Consider the following 24,168-nt stretch of genomic DNA (forward strand, 5'->3'; position numbering starts at 1 on the left):
AGGCCACTGGCAAGCTCAGGGGAAAAAGATGACCAGAAGGACTCAGAAGGCTTTCTTGTCTCAAGGCTTTCCACTGACAATCAGAGAAATCTCCAAGTAGCTTCAAATTAATTAAAGAAGTCAAATCTAGAGAGAAGAGAGGCAGGATGGGAGCCACAGGGATCTCTGGAGATGTTCACTCCAGCAGGTTTGGTCAATGTGCAAGAAGCAAGGGAGATTTAGGTTGGATATCAGGAGGAAGTTCTGCACAATGAAGGTGGTGAGGCACTGGAACAGGCTGCCCAGGGATGTGGTTGAGGCCCCATCCCTGGGACAGTCAAGGTCAGATTTGTTGTGGCCCTGGGCAGCCTGATCTAGCTGGAGGTGTCCCTGCTGGGCGGGTGGACAAGATTTGCTTGGAGGGTTCCTCCCTGAGCAAGCTGTGAAGCTGTTTCCAGAAAAAGCCAGACAGAATAAAGCTTGTTGGGGAACCATGAAAACAACCCTGCCAGTACATGGATGAGAAAGAGATACTGCACAGGAGGAGAGCACAGCCTCATGCCCAAGAGTGATGGGCTTCACCCTCTCACCCTCCACACCCATGGTTACTTGGGCTCAAAGAACAGATGTGGGCCTGGGCTGCCAACAGCCTGCTGAGCTCCTTCCCCTGCAGCAGAAGGGCAAAGTGCCAGTAAGGAGAAGCATCTCTGGCTCAGTGGGAGCCAAGGACAAGCATCTTCATCCTCTCAAGGACAGAAACCTGGTGGGAGGTGGCCTCAGAGTGTAGAACGACCCCAAAGCTCATGAGAGCTGAAGGGCCAGGGGAAAGCACTGAGACAGGACTAGCCAGAAGGAGACACACTTTGCAGACCTGAAGCTGATCAGCCTTCTGAAGGTCTCACCAGCTAGGCTGACCCTTAGCAGGGCTGGACAAGGTAGCTGGGGTCAGGTGTGAGCAGAGCCATCAGAAAAACTGTCAGCAGTGAGTCACTTCAAGGCTGAGGTGATTGTGGAGAGGACTGCCAAAAGGACCTGGAGTACCAGAAGAATAATGTACCATAATGTACCATAACCTACCATGATGGGGGAGATGGAGGGAAAGGAGAGCAAGGCAGGCTGGAAGGCAGGCAGGAGAGCAAGGCAGGCAGGCAGGAGAGCAAGACATGACAGCACACCACATTGTTTGTTCTCACTCCAGCCTCAACACCAATCAGCCTCCTCCCCCCTTGGTTCTGTGGCAGGTTTATCAAAAGCTGTGCCCAGGTCTCTCCAGGAGACAGCAGCCACTTGATTAAGGGGACAGGAAAGAAATTGTTTTAATTGGGCAGCTTCTGGTGACACTTCTTTGTGCAGCAGTCATCACCCATCAGCCCCACAACCCAGAGCTGCTCTGCAAGCCCCTGGACAGTCACAACTCATTTTTAAGAAAAACTTCCTAATTGCTTGAGCTACCTAGAAGGAGGATTTGTAACAGCAACAGGAGCTGACAGCATCAGAGCAGAAAGCCAGAACATTTCAAACAGAGCCAGCAGCTTCAGAAGCACCTGCAGGGCAAAGGGACATCCTGCTGGGAGTCTACAGAGAAAGGCCAAGGAATCAGAGAACCCCAGAGCAAAGGCCAGGCACCACCTGAGTCACTAATGGGGATCATGGAACCACAGAATGGGCTGGGTTGGAAAAGCCCTCTGAGATCATCCAGATCTTAGAGGGATGGCTGTAGATCATCAATCCAACACCACCATGGCCACCAAAACATGTTCCTACGTGCCATGGCCACACATTTCTGGAACACCTCCAGGTATGGGGACTCCACCACCTCCCTGGGCAGTCTGTGCCAGTGCCTGACCACTCTTGATGCAAAGAAATTTTTCCTCATCTCCAACCTGAACCTTCCCTGGCACAATTTCAGGCCATTTCCTCTTATCCTGTCACTTTTTCCCAGGGAGAAGAGCCCAACCCCCACCTGGCTCCAACTTCTTCCAGGGAGCTGTAGAGAGCAATGAGGTCTCCCTTCAGCCTCCTCTTCACCACACTAAACACCCCCAGGTCCCTCAGCTGCTCCTCACCAGCCGTGTTCTCCAAACCCTTCCCCATCTTCCTTGCCCTTCTCTGGACCTGCTCCAGCCCCTCAATGTCCTTCTTTGAGTGAGGACCCCAAAACTGACCCCAGTACTCCAGGTGTGGCTTCCCCAGTGCTGAGTGCAGGAGGACAATCCCTGCCCTGCTCCTGCTGGCCACACCATTGCTGATCCAGGCCAGGATGCTGGTGGCCGCCTTGGCCACCTGGGCACACCCTGGCTCATCTGCAGCTGCTGTCACCCAGCACCCCCAGGTCTTTCTCTGCTGGGCAGTTCCCAGCCACTCTGCCCCAAGCCTGGAGTCTTCATGGGGCTGTTGTGACCCAGGTGCAGGACCCAGCCCTTGGCCTTGCTGAACCTCACACAACTGATACCAACTCCAAGTGCAGGCAGAGCTCCATGAGCTCATCATGACAGAGCAGAGCTTCTCTGAGTCAATGATCAGTAATAAGAAGATATTTAGGAAGTCCAGGAGCCCTGCTTCCAAATCCAAGGGTGGAATTGTGCCATTTGGTCACAGACAACTCAGAAGTGACAAAGACTGTAGAGGACAAAAGAATTCTGGGGTGCAGATGACTGAGTCACTCTGAACTGCAAACAACTTAACCCCCATGAGATCACACCTGCAGCCTTGTGTCCAGCTCTGGAGTCCCCAGCACAAGAAGGACATGGAACTCTGAGAGCAGGGCCAGAGAGGCCACCAAGGTGATCAGAGGGCTGGAGAACCTCTCCTGTGGGGACAGGCTGAGAGAGTTGGGGACGTTCAGCCTGGAGAAGAGAAGGCTCAGAGACCTCAGAGCAGCCTTCCAGTACTTGAAGGGGGCTCCAGGAGAGCTGGGGAGGGATGGGGTGCTCCAAAACCCCTTTTCCCCACCTCCATCAGCAGATGTTTGATGGGGGAAGACAAAGGCATGAAATTGCCTTCCCCTCCCCCTGGAGGACAGGTAAAAAGGCTCCATTCTTCCTGCCAGGAGCTGAAGCCCCTCACCTGTGGGCCACGCTGGGATTTGGAGATGTGATTGGCTGGGTGCTTTGCACCCAGGATATATATGTCTAGGGAAATCTTAAACAGTGACCAGAAAGCGCTCTGGGCTCTCATTTCCACCCTCATTTTGGCGCTCAGTTTTGGCGCCCATTTTGGATCCCTGTTGGTGCTCATTTTGGATCTGTGTTGGTGTCCATTTTGGCGTTCAGTTTTGGCACCCATTTTGGATCAGTTTTGGTGCCAATTTTGGATCTGTGTTGGTGCCCATTTTGGATCCGTGTTGGCACCCATTTTGGCCCTCGGTTTTGACGCTCATTTTAGATCAATGTTGGCACTCATTTTGGATCCGTGTTGGTGCTCATTTTGGATCAGTGTTGGTGTCCATTTTGGCGCTCAGTTTTGGCACCCATTTTGGATCCGTGTTGGCGCCCATTTTGGTGCTCAGTTTTGACACTCATTTTAGATCTGTGTTGGCACTCATTTTGGATCAGTTTTGGTGTCCAGTTTGGATCCGTGTTAGTGCTCATTTTGGATCAGTGTTGACTCCCATTTTGGCGCTCAGTTTGGATCAGTTTTGGTGCCCATTTTGGCGCTCAGCTTTGGCACCCATTTTGGATCCGTGTTGGCACCCATTTTGGATCAGTTTTGGCGCCCATTTTGGATCCCTGTTGGTGCCCATTTTGGGCTCGCTCTGCTCTCGTCTGGGTTGGTGGTGAGATTGGAGAGATGAGCACTCAGACCTGGCTTCTCCCCGGACCTGCCTGCCCTGGGTCCTGCTCCCTGCCTGCCGCTGGAGTGACCCTGCCTGCCGTAACACTGCGGCTGTCGGCTGGCACAGGCCGGCAGTGTGGCTTCCCTTGCACTGCTCAGACAGCGCTGCTGCAGGAGTTTTCCCTCGTGGCAGCTGTGTCCAAGGACACTTTGATTTTGGTGGGTCCCTTTCCCTTTGGATCTGTGCCACGCGATCCACACATTGGATTACAAACTCGAGGTTCTGGAGCCTGCCAGCGAAGAGAGCCCTAGGAACCATCTCCAAATTCCTGCTCCGCCCTGGGGAGTACAACCGGCGTTCCCCTTGGCTTTGCCTAAGGTCCTGGCTGGTGGGGTGAAGCTATTTTGTGGCTTAGCCTTTGCCATTCTCTGAACTCTGTAAATTGTACTATAGTAGCCCATAAACATCCTTGTAGAACTCACGACCAAATAGAGCCTGTAAATAAAATGTAACTAGTTTGTAGGTAATTTGGCGTCGGGGTTGTTGGGAAAATGAAGATAACTATATGCTTGTAATTCCTGCCTCGTTAATTTAATCCCAATCAAAACATTGTGACAAAGGCCTGGAGTGACACAACGAGGGCTGATGGCTTCAGACTGGAAGGAGCTGAATGGAGACGAGACATGAGGAAGTAATTGCCCATGAGGGTGGGGAGGCACTGGGACAGGTTGCCCAGAGAAGCTGTGGAGGCTCCAAGCCTGGCTGTGTTCAAGGCCAGGCTGGATGAAGCCTTGAGCAAGCTGGGCTGGTGGGAGGTGTCCCTGCCCATGGCAGGGGGTTGGAACTGGATGATCTTTAAGATCCCTTCCAACCAAACCAGTCCATGACTCAATATGCACCATCTCCATGCCCTGTTCAATGCATGCTGGTAGTCTTTGGACAGCTATGGATCAATCTGGTCTGCAACAGAGATTTCAACTCAAAGCTCATGGCCTTGTGAATTAGTTTGGAGAGGAGGCTTCTTAAGGAAGTTGAAGCTGGTGTTTGTAGGACAAGCAGCAGTGTCTAGACAAGCAGAGATCCCTGAGTGGGCTGGGGCAGCCAGAAGGGTGGCCAAGGAGCTGTGGAATTAGCGTCGAGCAATGTAATTGTGCTGAGAATTGGATACAGATCAAAGCAGGCAGAGATGAGCTGGGCAGAAGGAGCCGCCTGAAATCGGATCAGATTCCTTTAATTCCTGGATGAAAGCTGCAGCCACAGAGAGGGCAGGAGCTGGACAAGAGGGAGACAAGCCCCAGGCTGGAGCTGCAGAAAGGGAGGTGAAGATGGTCGGTCAGGGCAGCGCAGAAGCAAAGCCTGGCCTTTGTGCATCAGGAGCTTCAGAAGAGGTTTGTGGTAGAGCTGAGCCAGAGGAGGGTGGTGCTAGAAGAGGATGTGGAAGAAGGCAGAAGGGGCTGAAGCTGATGGCTGGCAGATGTCTGAAGTTTGATGGGGCTGTTCCAGCATTTGTTGAGGTTCTCCTCTAGCAACCTCCATTGTTTGGTTTGCTGGGTTTGGGCCACTGCCATAACTACTGAGGGACTTCTGCACGTGCCTTACTACTGAATAGCAAAGGAAATAGCTTGTGAGCTCAGCCTGGAAACTCAGAGAGTGTTGGCTGCAGAAACAAGCCCAGCGTGCTCATGGCTCTGCCTGTCCAGCAGTGCTGGGCTCAGAGCACAGCACCAGGCAGCTGGCAGATCCCCACAGCAAGAACATCCTCATGCACAGTCCATAGTGGACACTGGAGAACTAACAGGACTTTGGGCTTCTGATTCCATGGTGGTACAGAGTCACTCCCAGTGTCCACAGCACTCCTGGACTTCAGTTCTCTGCACCCCAAGGGGGGCTGTTAGCAGCTGCACAGCACCTGGTCTGCAGAGTAATCAAGGAAGGAGATAGAATCCTAGAATGGTTTGGGTTGGAAGGGATCTTCAAGCCTAGTTCCATGGGAAGGGACATCTCCCAACAGCCCAGCCCAACAGGCCCCATCCAACCTGGCCTTGAACACCTCCTGGGAGGGGGTGTTCACAAACTCCCTTGGGCAATTGTCCCAGTGTCTCCCCCTTCCAACCAAAATCATTCCAGGATTGGAAATCCTTTCTGAGCACAAGACCTGGTGAACACAAGTCAGTTTGTTCTTGCAGACTTGGATCTAAATCCTAAGACTAGCTCCAGATCCAACCTCTGCTGCTTTCCAAGCAGTCATCTCACAAAGGGTTTGAACCTGAGTGTGCCTAAGGGTCTTCAAGGAACCCTGCAATGCTGAAAGGGTTGGGAGGTTTTTTTTGTTCTGTTTTGGGGTTTTTTTTAAGGCTAAGCACCCATTTTGGAACTTTTGGAGTCCTATTTTATAGTAAATAGAGCCTCCAGGCCTGCAAAATCTTCACACAGAATGAGTTCCATCAGTAGAGTTAGAGAATGGTTGGACTTGGTGATCTGAAAGGTCTTCTCCAACCAAAATGAGTCTGTGATTCTCTGCCTCAGAGGTAAACAAACAGGCTCCCATGGAGACAAAATGGTGTCTCAAATAATTCATAGAGCCACAGAATGGGTTGGAGTGGAAAGGACCTTCAAGATCATCCAGTCGCAACCCCCTGCCATGGGCAGGGACACCTCCCACCAGCACAGCTTGCTCAAGGCTTCAGCGAACCTGGCCTTGAACATCTCCAGGGAGGGGGCATCCACAACCTCCCTGAGCAACCTGTTCCAGTGTCTCTCCACCCTCACTATCAAGAATTTCCTCCTAATCTCCAGACCCAATCTAACATTGCCCAAATGTTAACCATTCCTAAGATTCAAATTCTTCCTCCACAATTCAAATTCTTCCTCCCCAACAGCACAGAATCAACGTTTTTCTCCCTCTAGATAATCCCACTTCGAGGTTCACCTTGAGCTGCACCACCTCAACATCCCCGTCTCGGCATAAAGCTGGGGTGGGCACTGGGTAGCAATGGTGGGGCTCGCTCTGCAGACAGAGACCCGAGAAGGTGCCCGGTGGGGTGGCACCGGTCCCACTGCAGCGGTCAGCTCCCGTTTCGAGCAGCTCCCACTGACTCCCATGTCCACGTCTGAAACCCCCCAAGCCTCACACCTCCGTATCAGCCCCCGGCCAGCCGCAGCCTTCCCGCAGCGGCCCCGCAGCTCCCCTCGGGTAACTCCCGGAGCTTGCTCCGGGCACCGGCGGACCCCCGTGGGGCTGAAAATTGACCAGCGCTGGGGTCGCCTGCAGGCGCCCGGGCACCGCTGCGGCAGGACCGGCACAGCCGGGGCTTCGCTGCGCCGGGGGCAGCAGGAGCGGCTCAGCCGCCCGCGGGGACACGGCTGCGCTGCGCTGCCCAGGGGAAGGGCCCCTAGCCCCCTCCCGCTACCCGCTCCTACCGGGGCCTCTGAGCCCCGGGGGCAGGGAGCGGGGCCGCCGGCCGCTCTCGCCCCACCGCAGCCCGGCTCCTACCTGTGTCCGCGCCGCGCCGCTCCGCACCCGCGTACTCAGCGCCGGCCTCCGCGCCCCGCCGCCGCCCTCGCCGGAGACCAGCCGCAGCGGCCTGATGCTCTCCCGCTCGGCGAAGCGGTTCTCTCCCCGCCGCCCCAAGGGCGCTGCCGCCGGCCCGGCGCCTCCTGGGCAAGGGGAGAGGAGGCAGCCGTCAGCCCTGCGCTCCCCGCTCCCGGCCTGCGCGCCACAGGGGGCCCCCGGCGCAGCATCGTACACCCCCGCCCCGAGCCCCGCTTCCCCGCCGGCCGGCCCCGCTCACCTGGGGCAGCGGGCAGGGCGCAGAGCGCCAGGCAGAGCAGGCAGGCGGCAGCCCGCATGGCGGTGCCCCCCTCACCGCCCTCCCGCAGCCGGCGAAAGGGGGCTGCGGGGCCGCGGATGCCCAGCTCCGCCCCGCCGAGCCCCCCTCGCTCTGCGAGGGAGAGGAGATGATGGCGAGAGGCTCCCCGCAGAGCCCGCTCGGCACAGGGAAGTGCTGGGAAATGTAGTCGGGAGCTGCCGGGGCGGGAGGGAGCGGAGGGGCGGCCGCGGGGCCAGCGCCGCAGTGTCCGCAGCCGCCCCCGCCCCGAGGGGCAGCCCCGCACCGCAGTGCCCTGGTATCAGGGACCGGCGCTGATCAATCTCTTCATCAGTAATACAGACAGCGAGGCTGAGGCACCCTCAGCAGGTCTGCAGTGAAACAAGCTGAGTGGTGTGGCTGATAGGTCTGAAGGATGGGATGTAGCCATCCAGAGGGACCTGGACAGGCTAGGGAGGTGGCTGAGGAGAATCTCATGAGGTTCAAGGAGGCAAATCGCAAGATCCTGAACCTAGATCAGGGCAATCCTAGATATTAAAACAGGCTGGGTGTGATGAGATTGACAGCAGCCCTGCAGAGAAGGACATGGGGGTCCTGGTCAGGGAGAAGCTGGACAGGAGCCAGCAATGGGCACTTGGGAGTCCAGAAGGCTCAATGGCAGCCTGGGCTGCATCCAAAGCATCCAGAGATGGAGAGAGGGGATCCTGCCCTTCTGCTCTGCACTGCTGAGACCTCACCTGCAGTGCTATGTGCAGACATGGAGCCCTCAGCACAGGGAGGACATGGACCTGATGGAGCAGGACCAGAAGACAGCTAGAAAGGTAAGCAGAGGATGGAGCACCTCTGCTGTGGGGACAGGCTGGGAGAACTGGGACCCCACAGTGCAGCAAATGTAGATTTTATCAAAACTATCCAAATCCAAAGCCACTTCTGTAGGTTTTGAGCACTCAGGCATGTGTGGCTCTTCCAGCAGTTGGAGGCAAACTGAAGGGCAAGGACTCTAGCAAAGGGTTTGGAGAACAGGGCTGGGGAGGAGCAGATGAGGTCCTGGGCTTGTTTAGTCTGGAGGAGGCAGAGGGGAGACCTCATTCCTCTCCACAGCTCCTTGAGAGGCTGGAGCCAGGTGGGGATTGGGCTCTTCTCCCTAGGAGAGGAAATGGCCTGAAAGATCTCATACTGGAGAGAATGGTTTTGGTTGGAAAGGCCTCACCTAGTCCAACCATTCTCTAACTCTGCCAAGGCTGGGGCTAAGCCATGGCCCTCAGCACCACATCTTTGCCTCTGGGAAACACCTCCAGGGATGGGCACTCAGCCACCTCCCTGGGCAGCCTGTGCCAGGCTGTGACAACCCTTTCAGTCAAGAAGTTTCTTCTCAGGTCCAACCTAAACCTCCCCTGGTGCAATTGAAGGCCTCTCCTATCACTTGCTCCTAAGGAGAAGAGACCAACTCCTGGTAGAGATGTTTCCAAAGCTGGCTGTCTGCTCAAAACCCTTTTCCTTGCTCTCTCCCTCCTGATCTATTGCCACACTGGTTTATGCTTTCCAGGATTCCCTTTCCTGCAGCTGGGGCTCAGTAAGGCTGACAAAGCTGGAGACAAAATGGACCCTCCAAAAAAGCCCTTCAGGTTTTATTCTCCACACTTACACAGATCAAACCTTGCACACCCAACACTCTGTCCATTATCCCACAGCAATCAGAGGCTCCAGGAAGAAAAAATCTTCAATCTGCAGGTTTATTTGGAAAAATCTTTCTATTAAATAAAGCAGCATTAAAATCCAGCAAAAGGGGATGAAGATGAGGTGGAAAATAACGACCATGGGATGTTGCTATTCTGCTCTTCCCAGGGATCTTTTGTGTTGGTGGAATTTTTGCTCTCAGTGTAACCTGAGAAACCTCCAAACTCGGAGTTTCTTTCACTGGTCTGAAACAAGTCCAGGAGGGCGTGCACTGGTGAGCTACAGCAGCTTTTCTTCTCCTCAGCAGCAGCCAGTGCCTCTGGATGTTGCTTCAGACACAGCTCCACCTTCTGCTTCCACCTTTCTCTCTTGTTTCTCTCCAGGCAAAGCTTCACTTTTCTGTGCAGCTTTGCACAGGGTGAGCTCTGAGCAGCCAACTCCCCCAGGTCTTTGTTTGCAGCAGCATCAGGTCCCTCAGGCTCCAGCAGCAGGCTCTGCTGATGGTTATCTGTGAGGTCACCCTGTCTCTTGCCAGACACAGGGTGGGCAGCTGCTTTTCTTAGGCACTTTGCTGGCAGAACTACTGTGTTGGTTAACTTTCGTTTTGGCAGCAACAGGTTTTTGTCCTCACCAAGATCTGCAGCTGGAAGATGAGAATGTAAAGGGCAAATTCTTCCCTGAGAGCCCTGCAAGTCCTTTTGCTTTCCTTGTGGGTCCTGTGGTTCTTTACTGAGCAGCTGACAAGCTTGAGGCAAGGTCTCTGTGCAGGCCTGGGCACCTCTCTGAGGGGGTGGCTGTACCACAGACTCTGTGAAGCTTGCAGCACAATAACCAGCTTGGATCTCTTCTTCACTGGTTCTCAACTTACTTTTTAGTTCAGAAGCTTGTGGCAGATGGCCATCAAGAACTGGACAGACACATTCATCAAGAGGGGTTGGTGCTGGCAGGGAGCTGGGCTGGATCTCTGCAGGCTGGCAGCCCCCTCTGACACCCCAGGCTGCCGAGTCCTTCCAGGAGAAACTTCTCAAGGCCACCTGCTGCCTCTGCAGCCTCTCCTTCAGCTCCTCTGGCTGAGTCACCCTCCCCAGAACAGGGGAGAAATATCCTGTGCTGCATTTTGTCCTGCAAGGAAATTGTTTCAAATGGTTAGGGAAGAGACCCTGTTCCTAGACTCAGCACTAGTGAGGACAGTTCAGTTTTGAGGCCTGGGTTCAGTTTTGGGGCCCTCACTCCAAGAAGGACAGAGAAGGGCTGGAGCAGGTCCAGAGAAGGGCAACAAAGCTGGGGAAGGGTCTGGAGAAAAGGGCTGGTGAGGAGCAACTGAGGGAGCTGGGGGTGTTCAGTGTGGAGAAGAGGAGGCTGAGGGGAGACCTCATTGCTCTCTACAGCTCCCTGAAAGGAGGCTGCAGCCAGGTGGGGGTTAGACTCTTCTCCCTGGTATCAGGTGACAGGAGAGGAAATGGCCTCCTGCTGCTTCAGGGGAGGTTCAGGTTAGACATGAGGAAAAACTTCTTCCCTGCAAGAGTGGTCAGGGATTGGCACAGGCTGCCCAGGAAGGTGGTGGAGTCCCCATCCCTGGAGGTGTTCCAGAAACGTGTGGCCATGGCACCTGGGGCCATGGTTTAGTGGCAACCTGGGCAACCTGACTTGCTGACCTCAGAAGTATTTTCCAACCTTAATGATTCTTTCAGCAGTATCTTGCTCAGACCTTGCTTTTCTGAAGGGGAAGGTAGGACAACTTCTGGCAGTTCCTTTCACCTTCCATCTGCACTTTCAATATTTTCAATGTTTCCCCCCCCCTAATTTCTGCTTTCCTTTTTTTTTTTTCCCATCCTGACATAAATCCCTGAAATTTGCTTTGTAAATTTATGTCAGGCTTAATAAAAAACAAACAAACAAACAACACTACAAATTTATTCACTATCAGCTATGAATTTCCCAGCTAAGTGTCTCAATTTTCAGTGCCTTCAAAGCCTCTCAGATTCTTACCTTTTAATTTTCTTGGCATCATCTTTGTATTCCACAAACTGATAAACAAAGTTGGAGATGATTTCGTCCACGATTCTGTACTCTGTGCTTTGGGCAAAGTTTTGGTGCTGTTCACTTTCAAGATGCTGGAAATAAAGGGAAAGGGGAAAAAAAAAAATAACAACCCATGAAATAAATGTAGTAGCAGAGGTATCAAGACAGAAGTCACAGGGTGACATGAAGCAGTAATTAAATGACATTAATTTATCAGCAGTGTCTCAGGGACGGGAAGTTCTGGTGCCTCCAGCTGTAAGACAGAAGCACCAAGAATTGCTATCTATAAGGGGAAGAAAAAAGTCCCCACTTGCTGCTTTTCAGGAGACAAAATCTTTCAGGATTTTAAGATCTAAATTAGGGAATTAAGGAAAACCTCAGGAAGTTTGCAGATGGCACTAAATTGGGTGGCAGTTCCTGGAGGGCAGGAAGGCTCTGCAGAGGGACCTGGACACCCTGAGGCCAGTGGGATGAAATTCAGCAAGGCCAAGGGCTGGCTCCTGCCCTTGGGTCACAACAACCCCATGAAGACTCCAGGCTGGGGGCAGAGTGGCTGGGAACTGCCCAGCAGAGAAAGACCTGGGGGTGCTGGGTGACAGCAGCTGCAGATGAGTCAGGGTGTGCCCAGGTGGCCAAGAAGGCCACCAGCATCCTGGCCTGGATCAGCAGTGGTGTGGCCCGCAGGAACAGGGCAGGGATTGTCCTCCTGCACTCAGCACTGGGGAGCACTCCTGGAGTGCTGGGGTCAGTTTTGGGGCCTCACTCAAAGAAGGACATTGAGGGGCTGGAGCAGGTCCAGAGAAGGGCAAGGAAGCTGGGGAAGGGTCTGGAGAACAGGGCTGGTGAGGAGCAGCTGAGGGACCCGGGGGTGTTTAGTGTGGAGGAGGCTGAGGGGAGACCTCAGTGCTCTCTACAGCTCCCTGAAAGGACACTGCAGCCAGGTGGGGCTTTTCCAACCCAACCAATTCCATGCCTGCATTTCAACCCCAAGCTGCCATGGCACATACTGTGTGCAGATCTTCATATTTCTTCCCACAGCATTCACAATATCCTCTCTTCTTTTTGTCCTTCTGAGGCAGATGAAGAGGGGTCCCACAGTCCTTGTCACTGATTATTTTGTTTCTAATTAACAAAAAAAGAGGTCTCAGAGATGGAGCTGAGCTCCAGCTTTGCCTTTCACATCATTCTTACTCCCTTACAACAATACATGATTTTATTCCCCATCTAAATATTTACATTCTTAGGAAAACCAAGGAAAAATTTCCACATCAGCTGAAAAAAAAAAAAACCCAACCAAAAATAGTATTTCCTGCAGGAAGAGAGGCAGAGCAAGGGGGGCTGCAGATGAGCATCAAGCCCACAGGTCAGTACAGATGTGCTGCTATTCCTTACTCAGAATAAAAAGTGCAGAATTGCCAGCCACAATCCATCTTCCCTGACAGACCCAAGGACACTCTGACATGTGTGTGCACAGCTGAGGAAAGCAGGCTGGAGAACATCTAAACCTCTAAGAAGGAAATCTCCTAGCACCTCGTTGTTGGGACCTTAGACGGCAAGAAAACAAGCAGCAAAAGCAGAGTCTACGAGAAGAGCTCCTTACTTTGGTGGCTGTGAAGAGCAGTGGTATCTGTGAGGGGCTGAGGGAGCTGGGGGTGTTCAGCCTGAAGAAAAGATGACAAAGGGGAGACCTCATTGCTCTCTACAGCTCCCTGAAAGGAGGCTGGAGCCAGGTGCCAACTTGAAAGACCCATAGAATGGTTTGGGTTGGGAGGGACCTTCAGGTCCAACCCCCTGCCACTGACATCTTCCACAAGCCCAGGGTGCTCAAGGCCTTGCACACCTCCAGGGAGGGGGCATTTTTGGGTGCTACAGTTGCTTTGCTTTTTTTGTATTGCTGCATCCCCTGAAATTAAAAAATCAAATCATGCCCTGAAATTAAAAACTAAATCAAACCAAACCTAAAACTTATCAGCTGCAAGGCTCCAGCACTACAATGTTGAAGACTGAACAGAAGGTGACCAGTGGAGAAGCAATTTTATGATAAAAAGAGGGATCACAGCTGAAGAAGTCCCAGACTCTGAGGTGAGAAGCCAGCACGAGTTCCATGTGCAGCAAAGCTCCCTTTCACCCAAGTACTTCAGTCTCTGACATGAATCCATTTCAGAAGCCAACAAAAGAATCTTCCATCCTCCAGCCAGGTTAGGTAGCAGACACTCAAGGCAATAGCTGGGTTCACCAAACCCCAGGTAATTTGGACTTCTAATGAATTTCAGATCATAAAATGGATGGAGCAAAAGCTGCATCTGGAGTGCTTGGACAGAGCCTGACTGCCAAAACGTGTCACACAGACACCTGCTGTAAGGCCAGCTGCACCTCTGCTCCACTTTGCACCTCTGAAGCAGGACTCGGAGAGGCTCATCTGCAGAAATGCTCCCAGCACTCTGCCCTCTGTCTGGAAAGCTTTTGCACTATGATGAATCACCACTATTCAGGGGCATTTTAACTGCCTGATTTAGCACTGCATTGGAAAAAAAATCCAATAGCAAAAGGAGTCTGAAGAAATCCACATCCTGCAAAATACTTACTGCATGGAATCCAAGGAGAGGACAAAGAAGAAACCAGTGGCAGAAAGGAAAAAACTATCTTATGCTGAGCCACAGTGATAGGAGAAGGCCACAGTTTGGGATGTGTGCATCTGTGTGTCAAAAAAAAGGACTAAAGACAGGAGAAAGAGGGGACAGAGAGACACCAACAGTTACAGCACAGCAAAGAGAGGGGCTGTCAGGATTGAACCTTACACAAAATCAGAACAATTCTGGCAGAGAGCAACAACTTGAGAAGCATTTCAGAGAGCTGCCCCCCTCCTCCAGCCACCAACACACTTGCCACAAACCTTTGCTTAGGCTGAGTTTGCTTTGCAGCTGATGGAAGCTTCTTCTCCACCTCAAAGGGGCTGTAGGGCTTTGGAACACAGTAGTTGAGAGCTGGGAAGATGGGGAACTGCAGATAGAAGGGTCGGTACTGGCTGTGGCAGAGAGAGGTGCATTAGAACCAGCAGAAACGGGGGAAGGAGTTCAGAGCACAAATCACAACCAGGGCCAAAATCTCCAAGGTTTGGTTCTCAAAAACTTTGAATCCTAGAATGGCTCAGGTTGGAAGGGACCTCAGAGATCATCTCCACCAACCAGGGCAGGGACACATCTCAAATAGACTCAGCTGCTCAAAGCCTCATCCAGCCTGGCCTTCAACACCCCCTGGGGAGGAGGCAGCCACCACCTCCCTGGGCAGCCTATTCCAGAGTCTCACCACCCTCATACTGAGGAACTCAGCTCCAGTCTAACCCTGCTCTGCCTCAGCTTCAAACCATCCCCCCTTGTCCTGTCTCTAGACACCCTCAGGAAAAGTCCCTCTGCAGCCTTCCTGTAGGATCCCTTCAGGTACTGGCAGGCAGCTCTAAGGTTCCCCTGGAGTCTTCTCCTGGCTGAACAACCCCAGCTCCCTCAGCCTGCCCAGGGGTGAGGCATGCAGAGATGGAGACTGGCTGTCTTTCACAAGGAGGACAACATGTCTTACACAGAAGAGAGCATGCCTGGCATCTGAGGGCAGGAAATGGAAGGACACTGAAATGTGAGGGCCATTTCCTGAAGGCTCACTGAGTGGTTTTGAGCTTCTCAAGTCTGCAAACCAGAATGCTGAACGCACAGCAGACACTCACCGGCTTCTGTCTTCCACCTTGACAAAGGGATTCTTCAGCCTGCCTGCTCAAGGGGGAGAACAGAAATTAAAAAGAGAGAAGAGAAACAGTTTTCTTTCTCCTTCATTAGGCCAGTAGGTGAATACAAACCCAAATTATTTTAGAATGCTTATAAAATAACTGAATTAAAGCCCCCAAGGCAGGGGGTTGGAACTAGATGATCTTGAAGGTCCCTTCCAACCCAACCCAGCCTAGGGTGGAAGTGTTTGAAGGCAGGTTGGATGGGGCCTTGGGCAAACTGCTAGCAGTAACAAATTGGTTTACAATCCAGTAAGTACAGCTCTGACAAACTCTTGACTTCCACAAAGGTTCTTTCCATGCTTGTCTGAGATATATGAACTAGAATCCAGCAGCACACCTGGCCAGATGAGTGCTGTAGTCCAGTGTGAAGCCTTCAGAACATAAGGCAGAACCAAAGGTTGTGCTAGCACTGCAATACTCACTTTTGGACTTTGGAGCAGGAACTTGTTTTCCCTGTTGAAGAGGAAAAAAAGAGAGAGAAGGTAAAACATTACTATGGATATGATCTGGGTTTGTATTGGGAGGGAGAGGGGAGAGGGGGAGAGAGAACAGGGGACAGGGGAGACTGCAGGGAGACTTCAGAGCACCCTTCTAGGATGTGAAGGGGGCTACAGGAGAGCTAGAGGGGGACTTTTGACAAAGGCCTGGAGTGACAGGACAAGGGCTGATAGCTTCCAACTGCAAGAAGCTGGATGAAGGTCAGAATTCTTGCCCATGAGGGTGTTGAGGCACTCAAACAGGCTGCTCAGAGAAGCTGTGAAGGCTCCAAGCCTGGCAGTGTTCAAGACCAGGCTGGCTGGGGCCTTGAGCAGCCTGGGCTACTGGGAGGTGTCTCTGCAAGGGGTTGGAACTGGATGATCTTTAAGGTTCCTTCCAACCCAAACCATTTTATGATTCTATGGCATTTCAGGCAGCTCAGGATTTCTGAGCCTTTAGGACTTTCTGATCCATCTCAGACCTCCTTTGCCAGAGCAAAGCTCTGCACATTAACTAATTAAGATTATTTCAATCAATTCATAAATTACACTGGGCTGTGAAAAAGTGAACAGGAGCAGGACTTGCCCACAAGAAATCTTGAGAGCCCCACAGGATGGTGGATGGTTGGACTGGATGATCTCAGAGGTCTTTTCCACCCAAAGCAGTTTATGGTTCTGTGGTTCCTGGGGCTTTCTTTTCTTGGTTAATGGCATTGTAGGAATGTCAGAAAAGTGCCATTTTGAGAGCTGCAAAGAGCCACTCACCACATCTTTGGAAGCACTGCCTGGCCTCCTGAGGAGGTAGAGCTCCTTCTTCTTTTGCTCAATGTAATTCTTAACATCTGGCAAAATAAAAAAAGAGAGAGTGAGCCCAGCTGGGTTTATTTCTGGGGGTGGTTTCATGATGAATTCAGCAGAAGGGGAACGAAATGCATGGTAAAAGTTCAAGTGAAGCTTCACTGAACACAAACATTTACCGTCGAGATGAAGAATCTTCACTCCCCAGCTCAAAGCATTGGATAGGATGCTACCAGAGGGGATTAAGTCCTGAAAACAATAAATCACGTTAATAACTTTAATATGGTACATATGGTAATGATGTAAATAATTACAAATCCATTACAAGTGAGATGAAAGTTGAGATCAAAGCACAGATGCTGTGCTTCTTGCCAAGGACTCACTCTCCTCAACCGACTTTTCCATCCCCCTGTCTCCATCAGAAGATCTCTAACCTTTCAGAAAGCCAAACTGCTCTCTATTGGCACATTTCATAGTCACTGAGATCTGAAGGCAGTGAATTTATTCTTTAACTTCACAGAATCACAGAATCATCTGGGTTGGAAAAGCCCTTTAAGATCATCCAGTCCAACCATTCTCTGATTCTGCCAAGGCTGGGGCTAAGCCATGGCCCTCAGCACCACATCTCTGCCTCTGGTAAACACCTCCAGGGATGGGCACTCAGCCACCTCCTGGGCAGCCTGTGCCAGGCTGTGAGAACCCTTTCAGTCAGGAAGTTTCTTCTCATGTCCAGCCTATACCTCCCCTGGTGCAATTTCAGGCCATTTCCTCTCCTCCCGTCACTTGTTCCTAGGGAGAAGAGACCAAGCCCCACCTCACTCCAACCTCCTTCCAGGGAATCATAGTTAGTTTCCTCCTCTCCTTCACTGCTCAAGGCCTACCTCCAAAACAAGGTCAGTCCTTCTGAATCCAGTGCACAGATAGCTACTGCAAAGCTTCCATAAGCACCCCCCAAATCCCAGCTCTGTCAGCACTGGTGATCCACTAGCAGATGACTCTAGATTTGGAATTCTTCAGGAAGCATCCAGGAAGCAAGACCTGCCAGTTTGACTGGGACAATCCCCTGACTTCTGCCAAAGCATTCCATGAGAGACTTTGCTCTTAGGCCACTAAGAACATTCTTGCTACAAGCTGTCTGCTGGAAGAGCAAAGCCAGAGTCTCTCAGGCATGACTTCTTTGATCACTTGGCTTACCTGCTCCTTGATTGCCTTCTTAACCAGGGATTTTCCTCTGCTCATACGCACCTAGGGGAAAAGAGGAACACATGTGGAGACAGCCAGAGCTCATTCCAAAACCCAGCTGCTAACAAGTCCAGATTTTAGCTACGAGTCTCCTCTGGCTTACTGTACTGCTGGTTTTCAGCAATCTGCATCCACCCCCAAGGTGAAGGTTAATACACTTTGGTGGAAAAGTAAGACAGAAGCCCAATCCCAACAGGTGGTCCTTTTCAGACACCTCCTACCAGCCCAGTTTGCTCAAGGCCCCACGCAATCTGGCCTTTCAACACTGCCAGGCTTGGAGCCTCCACAGCTCCTCTGGGCAACCTGTCCCAGTGCCTCACCACCCTCATGGGCAAGAATTGCTTCCTCATGGCTCATCTCAATCCAGCTTCTTCCAGTTTGAAGCCATCACCCCTTGTCCTGTCAAAATTCCCTCTCCAGCTTTCCTGCAGCCCTCCTCAAATCCTGAAGGTGACTCTAAGGTCTCCCTGGAGCCTTGTCTTCTCCAAGCTGATCAAGCTCAACTCCCTCATCCTGTCCCCATAGCAGAGGTGCTCCAGCCCTCTGCTCATGTTCTGTAGGCATCTGCATTGCCAACAGCACAGCAGCCAGGTAGAAATGGGCTGTGCTGCTGAAGAGACAGGAACCCCTGGACACCATCAGAAGCCTCTCCATACTGATCCAGCTGTCAAACATAACGACCCCAGTGATTAATTACAAGCCAGCCACACTCTATTAGAGCAGGTTCTAGCCTGCTCTGCTTATTGCAGGAATGGCTCCTTCTTATTACTTTCTGAAACTGTTTAATTAGTTTGATTAATTGAAGCTCAAAGAGGGGAGAATGAGACTGGAGTTTGGGGAAAAATTCTTGACAGTGAGGGTGGTGAGACACTGAAACAGGTTGCCCAGGGACCTGTGGATGCCCCCTCCCTAGAGGTGTTCAAGGAGAGGTTGGATGAGGCCTTGAGCAAGCTGGGCTGGTGGGAGGTGTCCCTGCCCATGGCAGGGGGTTGGGACTGGATGATCTCCAAGGTCCCTTCCAACCAAACATAGATTCACAGCTCCATAGGATGGTTTGGGTTGGAAGGGACCTCAGAGAGCATCTAGTTAGCCAAGACTGCCAATTTAGCCTGACCTAGCTTTTAAGCATGTTTCACCTGTTAAAAAATCACCACCAAAAAAATCTGATTCAGCCAAGAGAAGAGGAGAAGAACTGTGAGAGCAGATCCCATGGGCTGTACCCCATTTGCAGCACCTTTACACTTACTGCATCCACCCCCTTGAATGAACTCCCCTCCTGTCGATCTCTGCAGTTGCTGGGGTGAGAGGAACTGTTCCCTCCATGATGTGCAGACTCTGGGCTGGGAACAGGAGAAATCTGAGCAAGGCTGGGTGCAAATTTGGCCTCCTTTTTGTTAGACACCAGATAGCTGATATCTTTGCTAAGGAAACTTTCCACTCTCTACAGAGAAAGACAGAAAGCAAATTATTATGTCAGGACAAAGAATGAGCAACTCAGTTTTACATTGTGCACTTCAGACTTTTAACACTATCAAGTTCAAAAGCATTGAATTAAGGAGATTCCTCATTTCTAATGCTCTGGATGACAATCACAACTGAGCAGTAGGAGCATCTAGTAGTACATCATGTAGTAGCATTTACTACCAGGGTTTAGTAGCATTCTAATTGAAATTCTAAACTCTAAATTTGTCATCTCTACCCAAACAGCTTTGTTTTGTCTCACTCTTTGAGCCATCCCAACCATTTCCAGTTACAGGAATTTGAGAGATGACAGAGCAATTCAAGAAGACAGCAGTTTACAGTGTGTCCAACCCCCTGCCAAGGCAGGGTCACCTGGGGCAGGTCACACAGGAACACATCCAGATGGGTTTGGAACGTCTCCAGAGATGGAGACTCCACCACCTCTCTGGGCAGCCTGCTCCAGGGCTCCAGCATCCTTAAATTACAGAAGTTCCTCCTCCTGTTCAGATGAACTTCTGATGTTCCAGTCTGTGCCCACTGCCCCTTGCCTGTCCCTGGGCACCACTGAACAAAGCCTGGTCCCATCCTCCTGACACCCACCCTGGAAGTATTGATCAACAGTGATGAGATCCCCCCTCAGGCTGCCCCAGTTCTCTCAGGCAGTTCCCATCACAGAGATGCTGCAGGCCACTCAGAAGCTTTGTAGCCCTTAGCTATCCCTCTCCATCAAGTCCCTGTCCCTCTTGAATTGGACATCCCAGAACTGGACACAACACTCCAGATGTGGCCTCACCAGGGCAGAGTATGGGGGCAGGGACAGGAGAACCTCCTCTGACCACACTCCTCTTGATGCACCCAGGATGCCATTGGCCTTCTTGGCCACAAGGCCACACTGCTGGCTCATGGTCAGCCTGCTGTTCACCAGGACTCCTAGGTCCTTTTCCCCAGAGCTTCACCACTGAAAGGGTTTTCACAGCCTGGCACAGGCTGCCCAGGGAGGTGGCTGAATGCCCATCCCTGGAGGTGTTTCCAAGAGGCAGAGATGTGGTGCTGAGGGCCATGGGTTACCTCCAGCCTTGGCAGAGTTAGAGAATGGTTTGACTCAGCTCTCCAACAGCTGAGCCCCCAAGCTGTGCTGATCCATGGGGTTGTTCTTCCCCAGCTGCTGGACTCTACCCAAGATTTCACTAAATCAAAACTTTCAGCTTTAACTGGGACTAAGCCATGGCAGTGCTCATGTTCCTGTGATCTGTGCCTGCTTGTATTAAAGTGTTTCTTTTCTTCCACTTGGAAGGATCAGGAGAATAAAAAGCAAAACATTAAGATCCTTAGAAAATGCTTAAGTGAAAAAACAGCCTTTCCAAATACTCCTTGGTGTGCCCTGTGCAGAACATGCTTCCTGAAGTTCCTGATTTTCAGTAAGCAGATACCAACCACTTCTCTGTTCAGATCCAGCAGAACAGCTTTGTTGGAAGATGTCAAAGTGTCAAGGCACTCAAAGGCAGCAGGAAAAAAAATCACCTCAAAGAATGAAGCTTAGGGAATCTGGACACGGAAAGGAATAATCAAGTGAAAACAAACTTTGTTTGCAATTATCAAAGCAGCTTTGAGCCAACAAAACCACAAAATCATTTGTTGATAGCTGTTCTTATCAAACAGTACAACAAACAAAAACCACCATGTGTGAAATAGAAACCAGGCTAGAAAGCAGAGAGAGAGACAGAAAAGACAATCCCCACAGGTGGACTTCCTTCCACTTCCACAGAGTTCTCTGCTCACTCACTTACCCCTCCAAGCTCTCTGAGGTCCTTTCCTATCTTTTCAGAGACGACATGTGAAGGAATATCCAGGTAAAAGACCTTCCCAGTGAGTGGCTTGAACTTCAGTTTCTCTGTTTTCCCTGTGTCTTTTTTCACACTCTTCAGAGCAGATTTTATCCTTTCTGCTTTTCCTTGCATTCCATCTGCTGCAAAAAAAAAACAAAAGTGAAACAGGATTGTGTTTGGGTTTCCCTTTTCCAAAAGGAAAGCTCCTAACTGTGGCAATGGACAAGGAAAGTTTCCATGCAATACAGGGTTTAAGAAACACAATCACAAACGGGGTTGGGTTGCAAAGTATCTGCAAGATCATCCAGTTTCAACCCCCTGCCATGGGCAGGGACACCTCCCACTAGCCCAGCTTGCTCAGGGCCTCGTTGTTTTGAGGAGCTCAACACTGCCAGGCTTGGAACTTCCACAGCTTCTCTGGGCAACCTGTCCCAGTGCCTCACCACCCTCCTGGGCAAGAATTGCTTCCTCATGGCTCATCCCAATCCAGCTCCTTCCAGACTGAAACAATCACCCCTCATCCTGTCACTCCAGGCCTTTGTCAAATGTCACTGCCCAGCTCTCCTGTAGCCCCCTTCCAATCCTGGAAGGCTGCTCCCTAGAACCTTCTCTTCTCCATGCTGAACAATCCAAACTCTCTCATCCTAACCCTATAGCAGAGATACTCCAGCCCTCTGATCATCTTGGTCACCTCCTCTGGCCCTGCTCTAACAGCTGCCTGTCCTTCTTGTGTTGCAGGCTCCAGAGCTGGCCCCAGCACTGCAGGTGTGGGTCTCAGCAGAGCACAAGGGCAGAATCCTCTCTCTCTACCTGCTACCCGCACTGCTGGGGATGAGGCCTACAAAGTTAAATATGTCAACTACAAGACATTAATAATACCACATGTAACCCTGAAAAGATTCTTCTTAATATTGTAAACTGGGACTTTTTATTTCTGCTGTCATACAGCCCTATCAATTTCCTCACCCAGTCTGGCACCTATTTGCTATCTCTGTCCCACAGGATGTGCCCTGCTTGCCGTGAATCACAAAAATACCATTTCAGGACCATCTCTTATTCCTCTGAAACAAAAGAAGTGATTACAGCAAAAGAACAGTCAAAAGTACCTGAAATACCAAGAAACACAAGACCTATATCCTCCTATTTATCTGAATTTTGAACACCCACCTGACATGCAGGAAAACTAAGCTTGAAGGTCATAACCACTCCTTCTGTCCCAGGAAATTTTACTCTAAGAATTAAATTAAACTGCACTGATGAACTTTCCTGACGCTTCACACAGAGCTCTCCACACAGGTGAATGTCTCATGTTAGACATTTAAACCAGCAAATAAACCCCAGAAGCCTCAGAACTCAAGGGAAATCTTGGGGTGTGGTAAAGTTCCCCACAAGAGGGAACAGCTCCATGCTGACTGGCAAGGAAAAAACAAAGAAATTGCTATGGGCCTGAAAATAAACTGGGTGATTTTACCATGCTACTCCAAAAATGCAGGACTCTGTCACACCTTAAGCACAGCCTGCCAGAGAGTAACAGGAATGATCAAAGGCATAAAAAATGACCCTGTAGATTAAGACTTTATCAGTCTGCAAAGTCAATGATTCAAGGGAAGATGAAAAGAGATATGCAAAATAAAGAACACACGAAAAATAGCCAAACAGACTATTCCAGCAGAACTAGGAGGCACCAAACACAACCAGGAGTCAGATGCAAAACAAAAACCAGGAACTGATTCTCCCTGCGACTGGGCAACCCTGTGTAGCCTGCTGCCAAAGGTGGTGGTGGACACAAAGATGGGATTTCTAGCGGGGGCTGCGAGGAAGAGGTGTCCTAAATACACAGAAGTGACAAGCAACGCATTGAGGCCCTGTAGATGTAGTTGGAAACTAGAATAGTATCATTAGATGAAAGGAATTGTATCTTCTGTGTTCCACAGGAATCCATTTGCAACCAGCGACTGAGCCAGAGCCAGCCGTGCTTGGGTTTCCATTCGCCTGTCCTCCTCAATGACTGACAGTCCCGATGCTTCTCTCCTGGAGCAGCTCACAAGCAGAGCTGCTGCAGGAGGTGAGCAGGCCTCTTGTGGAGACAAAAAGCCAACAGACAGAACAGTCCCTCCGCTGATTCTCGACCTCTTTGAAATCTAGAGATGGGAGAGGGAGCAGAAGCACTTCTTGTGCTGCAAGATTCTCCGGGTGCAGACCCGGGGGGACAGCAGCCAGCTTTGCAGAATCTGAGAGACCAAAACATTAGGAGACAAAAGAAAATGGGATGGCTTAAGGCGGTGTGGCTCTGAATCTGAACAGAAAAGATGGATGAGGAGCCGGTGTGCAAGCAAAACTGCCCAGGTGACCGGGGATCAAACGTGGTGGTGCAGCCAGCGCGGGTGTGCTGCGGCAGCTCACGTTAACAGGCTCGGTACTGGAATTAACGCCGGAAACTAAACTTCTCGGGGATCACTGGAGCTTGGGGTGAGCCGGCAGTAAGAGAGCAGTGTCCCTCCTGCAAAGAGGATGCACGTTAACACTCCGGGCCTAGCGCCCACCGCGCATGCTGCTGACACAGGAGAGCCCTCCCCATGCGGAGCTCTTCCCAGGGCTGTGGCCCGGCCAGTCCTTGCCCCTTCCCTGCCCTGCAGCACCCCGCCGAGCCCCACAGCTCGCCGTCCGGCGGGCACAGGCTCTCCCGCCCAACTCCCGCTCGCACCAGCGTTGTTACAGCTCCCACAGCCAGCCCCAGGCCCGGCTCCGGGGCCGGGCTCCGAGGTGCTGCGAGAAGCGAGGAAGGCGGCCCCTGCACCGGGCCGCGGCGGGAACGGCGCCGACCTTCCCCCGCCAGCCCCAACCCTCCCCCGGGGCCGCCCGGCAGCTCCCCCGGGGCCGCCCGCCGCTTACGGGGACGCGCTGCTCTGTCGGCGGCCTCCGCAGCGCTGGGTTTCATCTTCCCGCCGGCTCACATCGTCCTCTGCTCCCCGCCCGCCGGCCGCCAGGCTCCCCACAGCCGCCAGGCTCCCGCCGCACCGAGCTCTCCCCACGGCGGCTGCGAGCGGTCCCGAGCCGTCCCCGGGCCGGCGGCGCCCTGCTCTGCCTTCCCCCGGCGGTCCCGAGCCGTCCCCGGGCCGGCGGCGCCCTGCTCTGCCCTCTCGGGCCCTTCCCGCCTCCGCCTGCCCCGGCCCGCCGCGCAGGGCCTCGCTCCTCCTCCTCCCCCTGACGGGGAGCAGCGTCCGGGGTGCTGCAGGGCGGCCTGAGGGGAAGAGGGCTGCAGCGGGGCCCCTCCGGCCAAGGGGAGTGACAGAGGCCCGGGGGCGGGCGG

General features: G+C 52.1%; 2 protein-coding genes across 11 annotated transcripts in view; both read right to left on the reverse strand.

The window, feature by feature from the left end:
* The window catches only part of ADAM22 (ADAM metallopeptidase domain 22), a 79,325-nt gene extending 71,642 nt beyond the window's left edge, over positions 1 to 7,683 (reverse strand). For all 5 annotated transcript variants that reach the window (XM_068156929.1, XM_068156928.1, XM_068156927.1 and 2 more), the window contains exons 1-2: positions 7,546 to 7,683; positions 7,248 to 7,411 (exon numbers count right to left, since the gene is read on the reverse strand). In XM_068156929.1, coding sequence (XP_068013030.1) covers positions 7,248 to 7,411; positions 7,546 to 7,603 — 222 coding nt within the window. In that variant the 5' untranslated portion in view covers positions 7,604 to 7,683. The remainder of the gene's footprint in view (positions 1 to 7,247; positions 7,412 to 7,545) is intronic.
* A 1,500-nt stretch (positions 7,684 to 9,183) lies between these two features.
* DBF4 (DBF4-CDC7 kinase regulatory subunit) lies at positions 9,184 to 24,070 on the reverse strand. 6 transcript variants are annotated; one of them, XM_068156937.1, is made up of 13 exons: positions 23,751 to 24,070; positions 23,262 to 23,358; positions 20,820 to 20,998; positions 18,818 to 19,012; positions 17,524 to 17,574; positions 16,509 to 16,578; positions 16,297 to 16,373; positions 15,478 to 15,508; positions 14,996 to 15,038; positions 14,174 to 14,305; positions 12,288 to 12,402; positions 11,248 to 11,372; positions 9,184 to 10,380 (listed from the first exon to the last, which is right to left on the reverse strand). In XM_068156937.1, exons 3-13 carry the CDS (start codon positions 20,988 to 20,990, stop codon positions 9,351 to 9,353), a joined length of 2,040 nt encoding a protein of 679 aa, XP_068013038.1. In that variant the 5' UTR covers positions 20,991 to 20,998; positions 23,262 to 23,358; positions 23,751 to 24,070; the 3' UTR covers positions 9,184 to 9,350. The 6 variants fall into 6 exon arrangements, with proteins under 6 accessions (XP_068013038.1, XP_068013035.1, XP_068013034.1 ...); XM_068156934.1 differs by lacking the exon at positions 23,262 to 23,358 and having other exon boundaries at positions 20,820 to 20,995; XM_068156933.1 differs by lacking the exon at positions 23,262 to 23,358.
* Positions 24,071 to 24,168: the final 98 nt, after the last annotated feature.

This window comes from Melanerpes formicivorus, unplaced genomic scaffold (assembly GCF_026170545.1).
Source record: "Melanerpes formicivorus ecotype bairdi unplaced genomic scaffold, bMelFor1.0.p_v2 SCAF_35, whole genome shotgun sequence".
Taxonomy (NCBI): domain Eukaryota; kingdom Metazoa; phylum Chordata; class Aves; order Piciformes; family Picidae; genus Melanerpes; species Melanerpes formicivorus.

Excerpts from the sequence above, each read along its gene's own strand:
- DBF4 (XM_068156932.1), bottom strand. The coding sequence starts at position 23,106 with ATGTTTTGGTCTCTCAGATTCTGCAAAGCTGGCTGCTGTCCCCCCGGG. Across the intron at positions 20,999-22,988 it reads CATCTCTAGATTTCAAAGAG|CAGATGGAATGCAAGGAAAA; the intron begins GTCGAGAATCAG and ends TTTTTTTTGCAG. Across the intron at positions 15,039-15,477 it reads TCCTGCTCCAAAGTCCAAAA|GCAGGCTGAAGAATCCCTTT; the intron begins GTGAGTATTGCA and ends CCCCTTGAGCAG.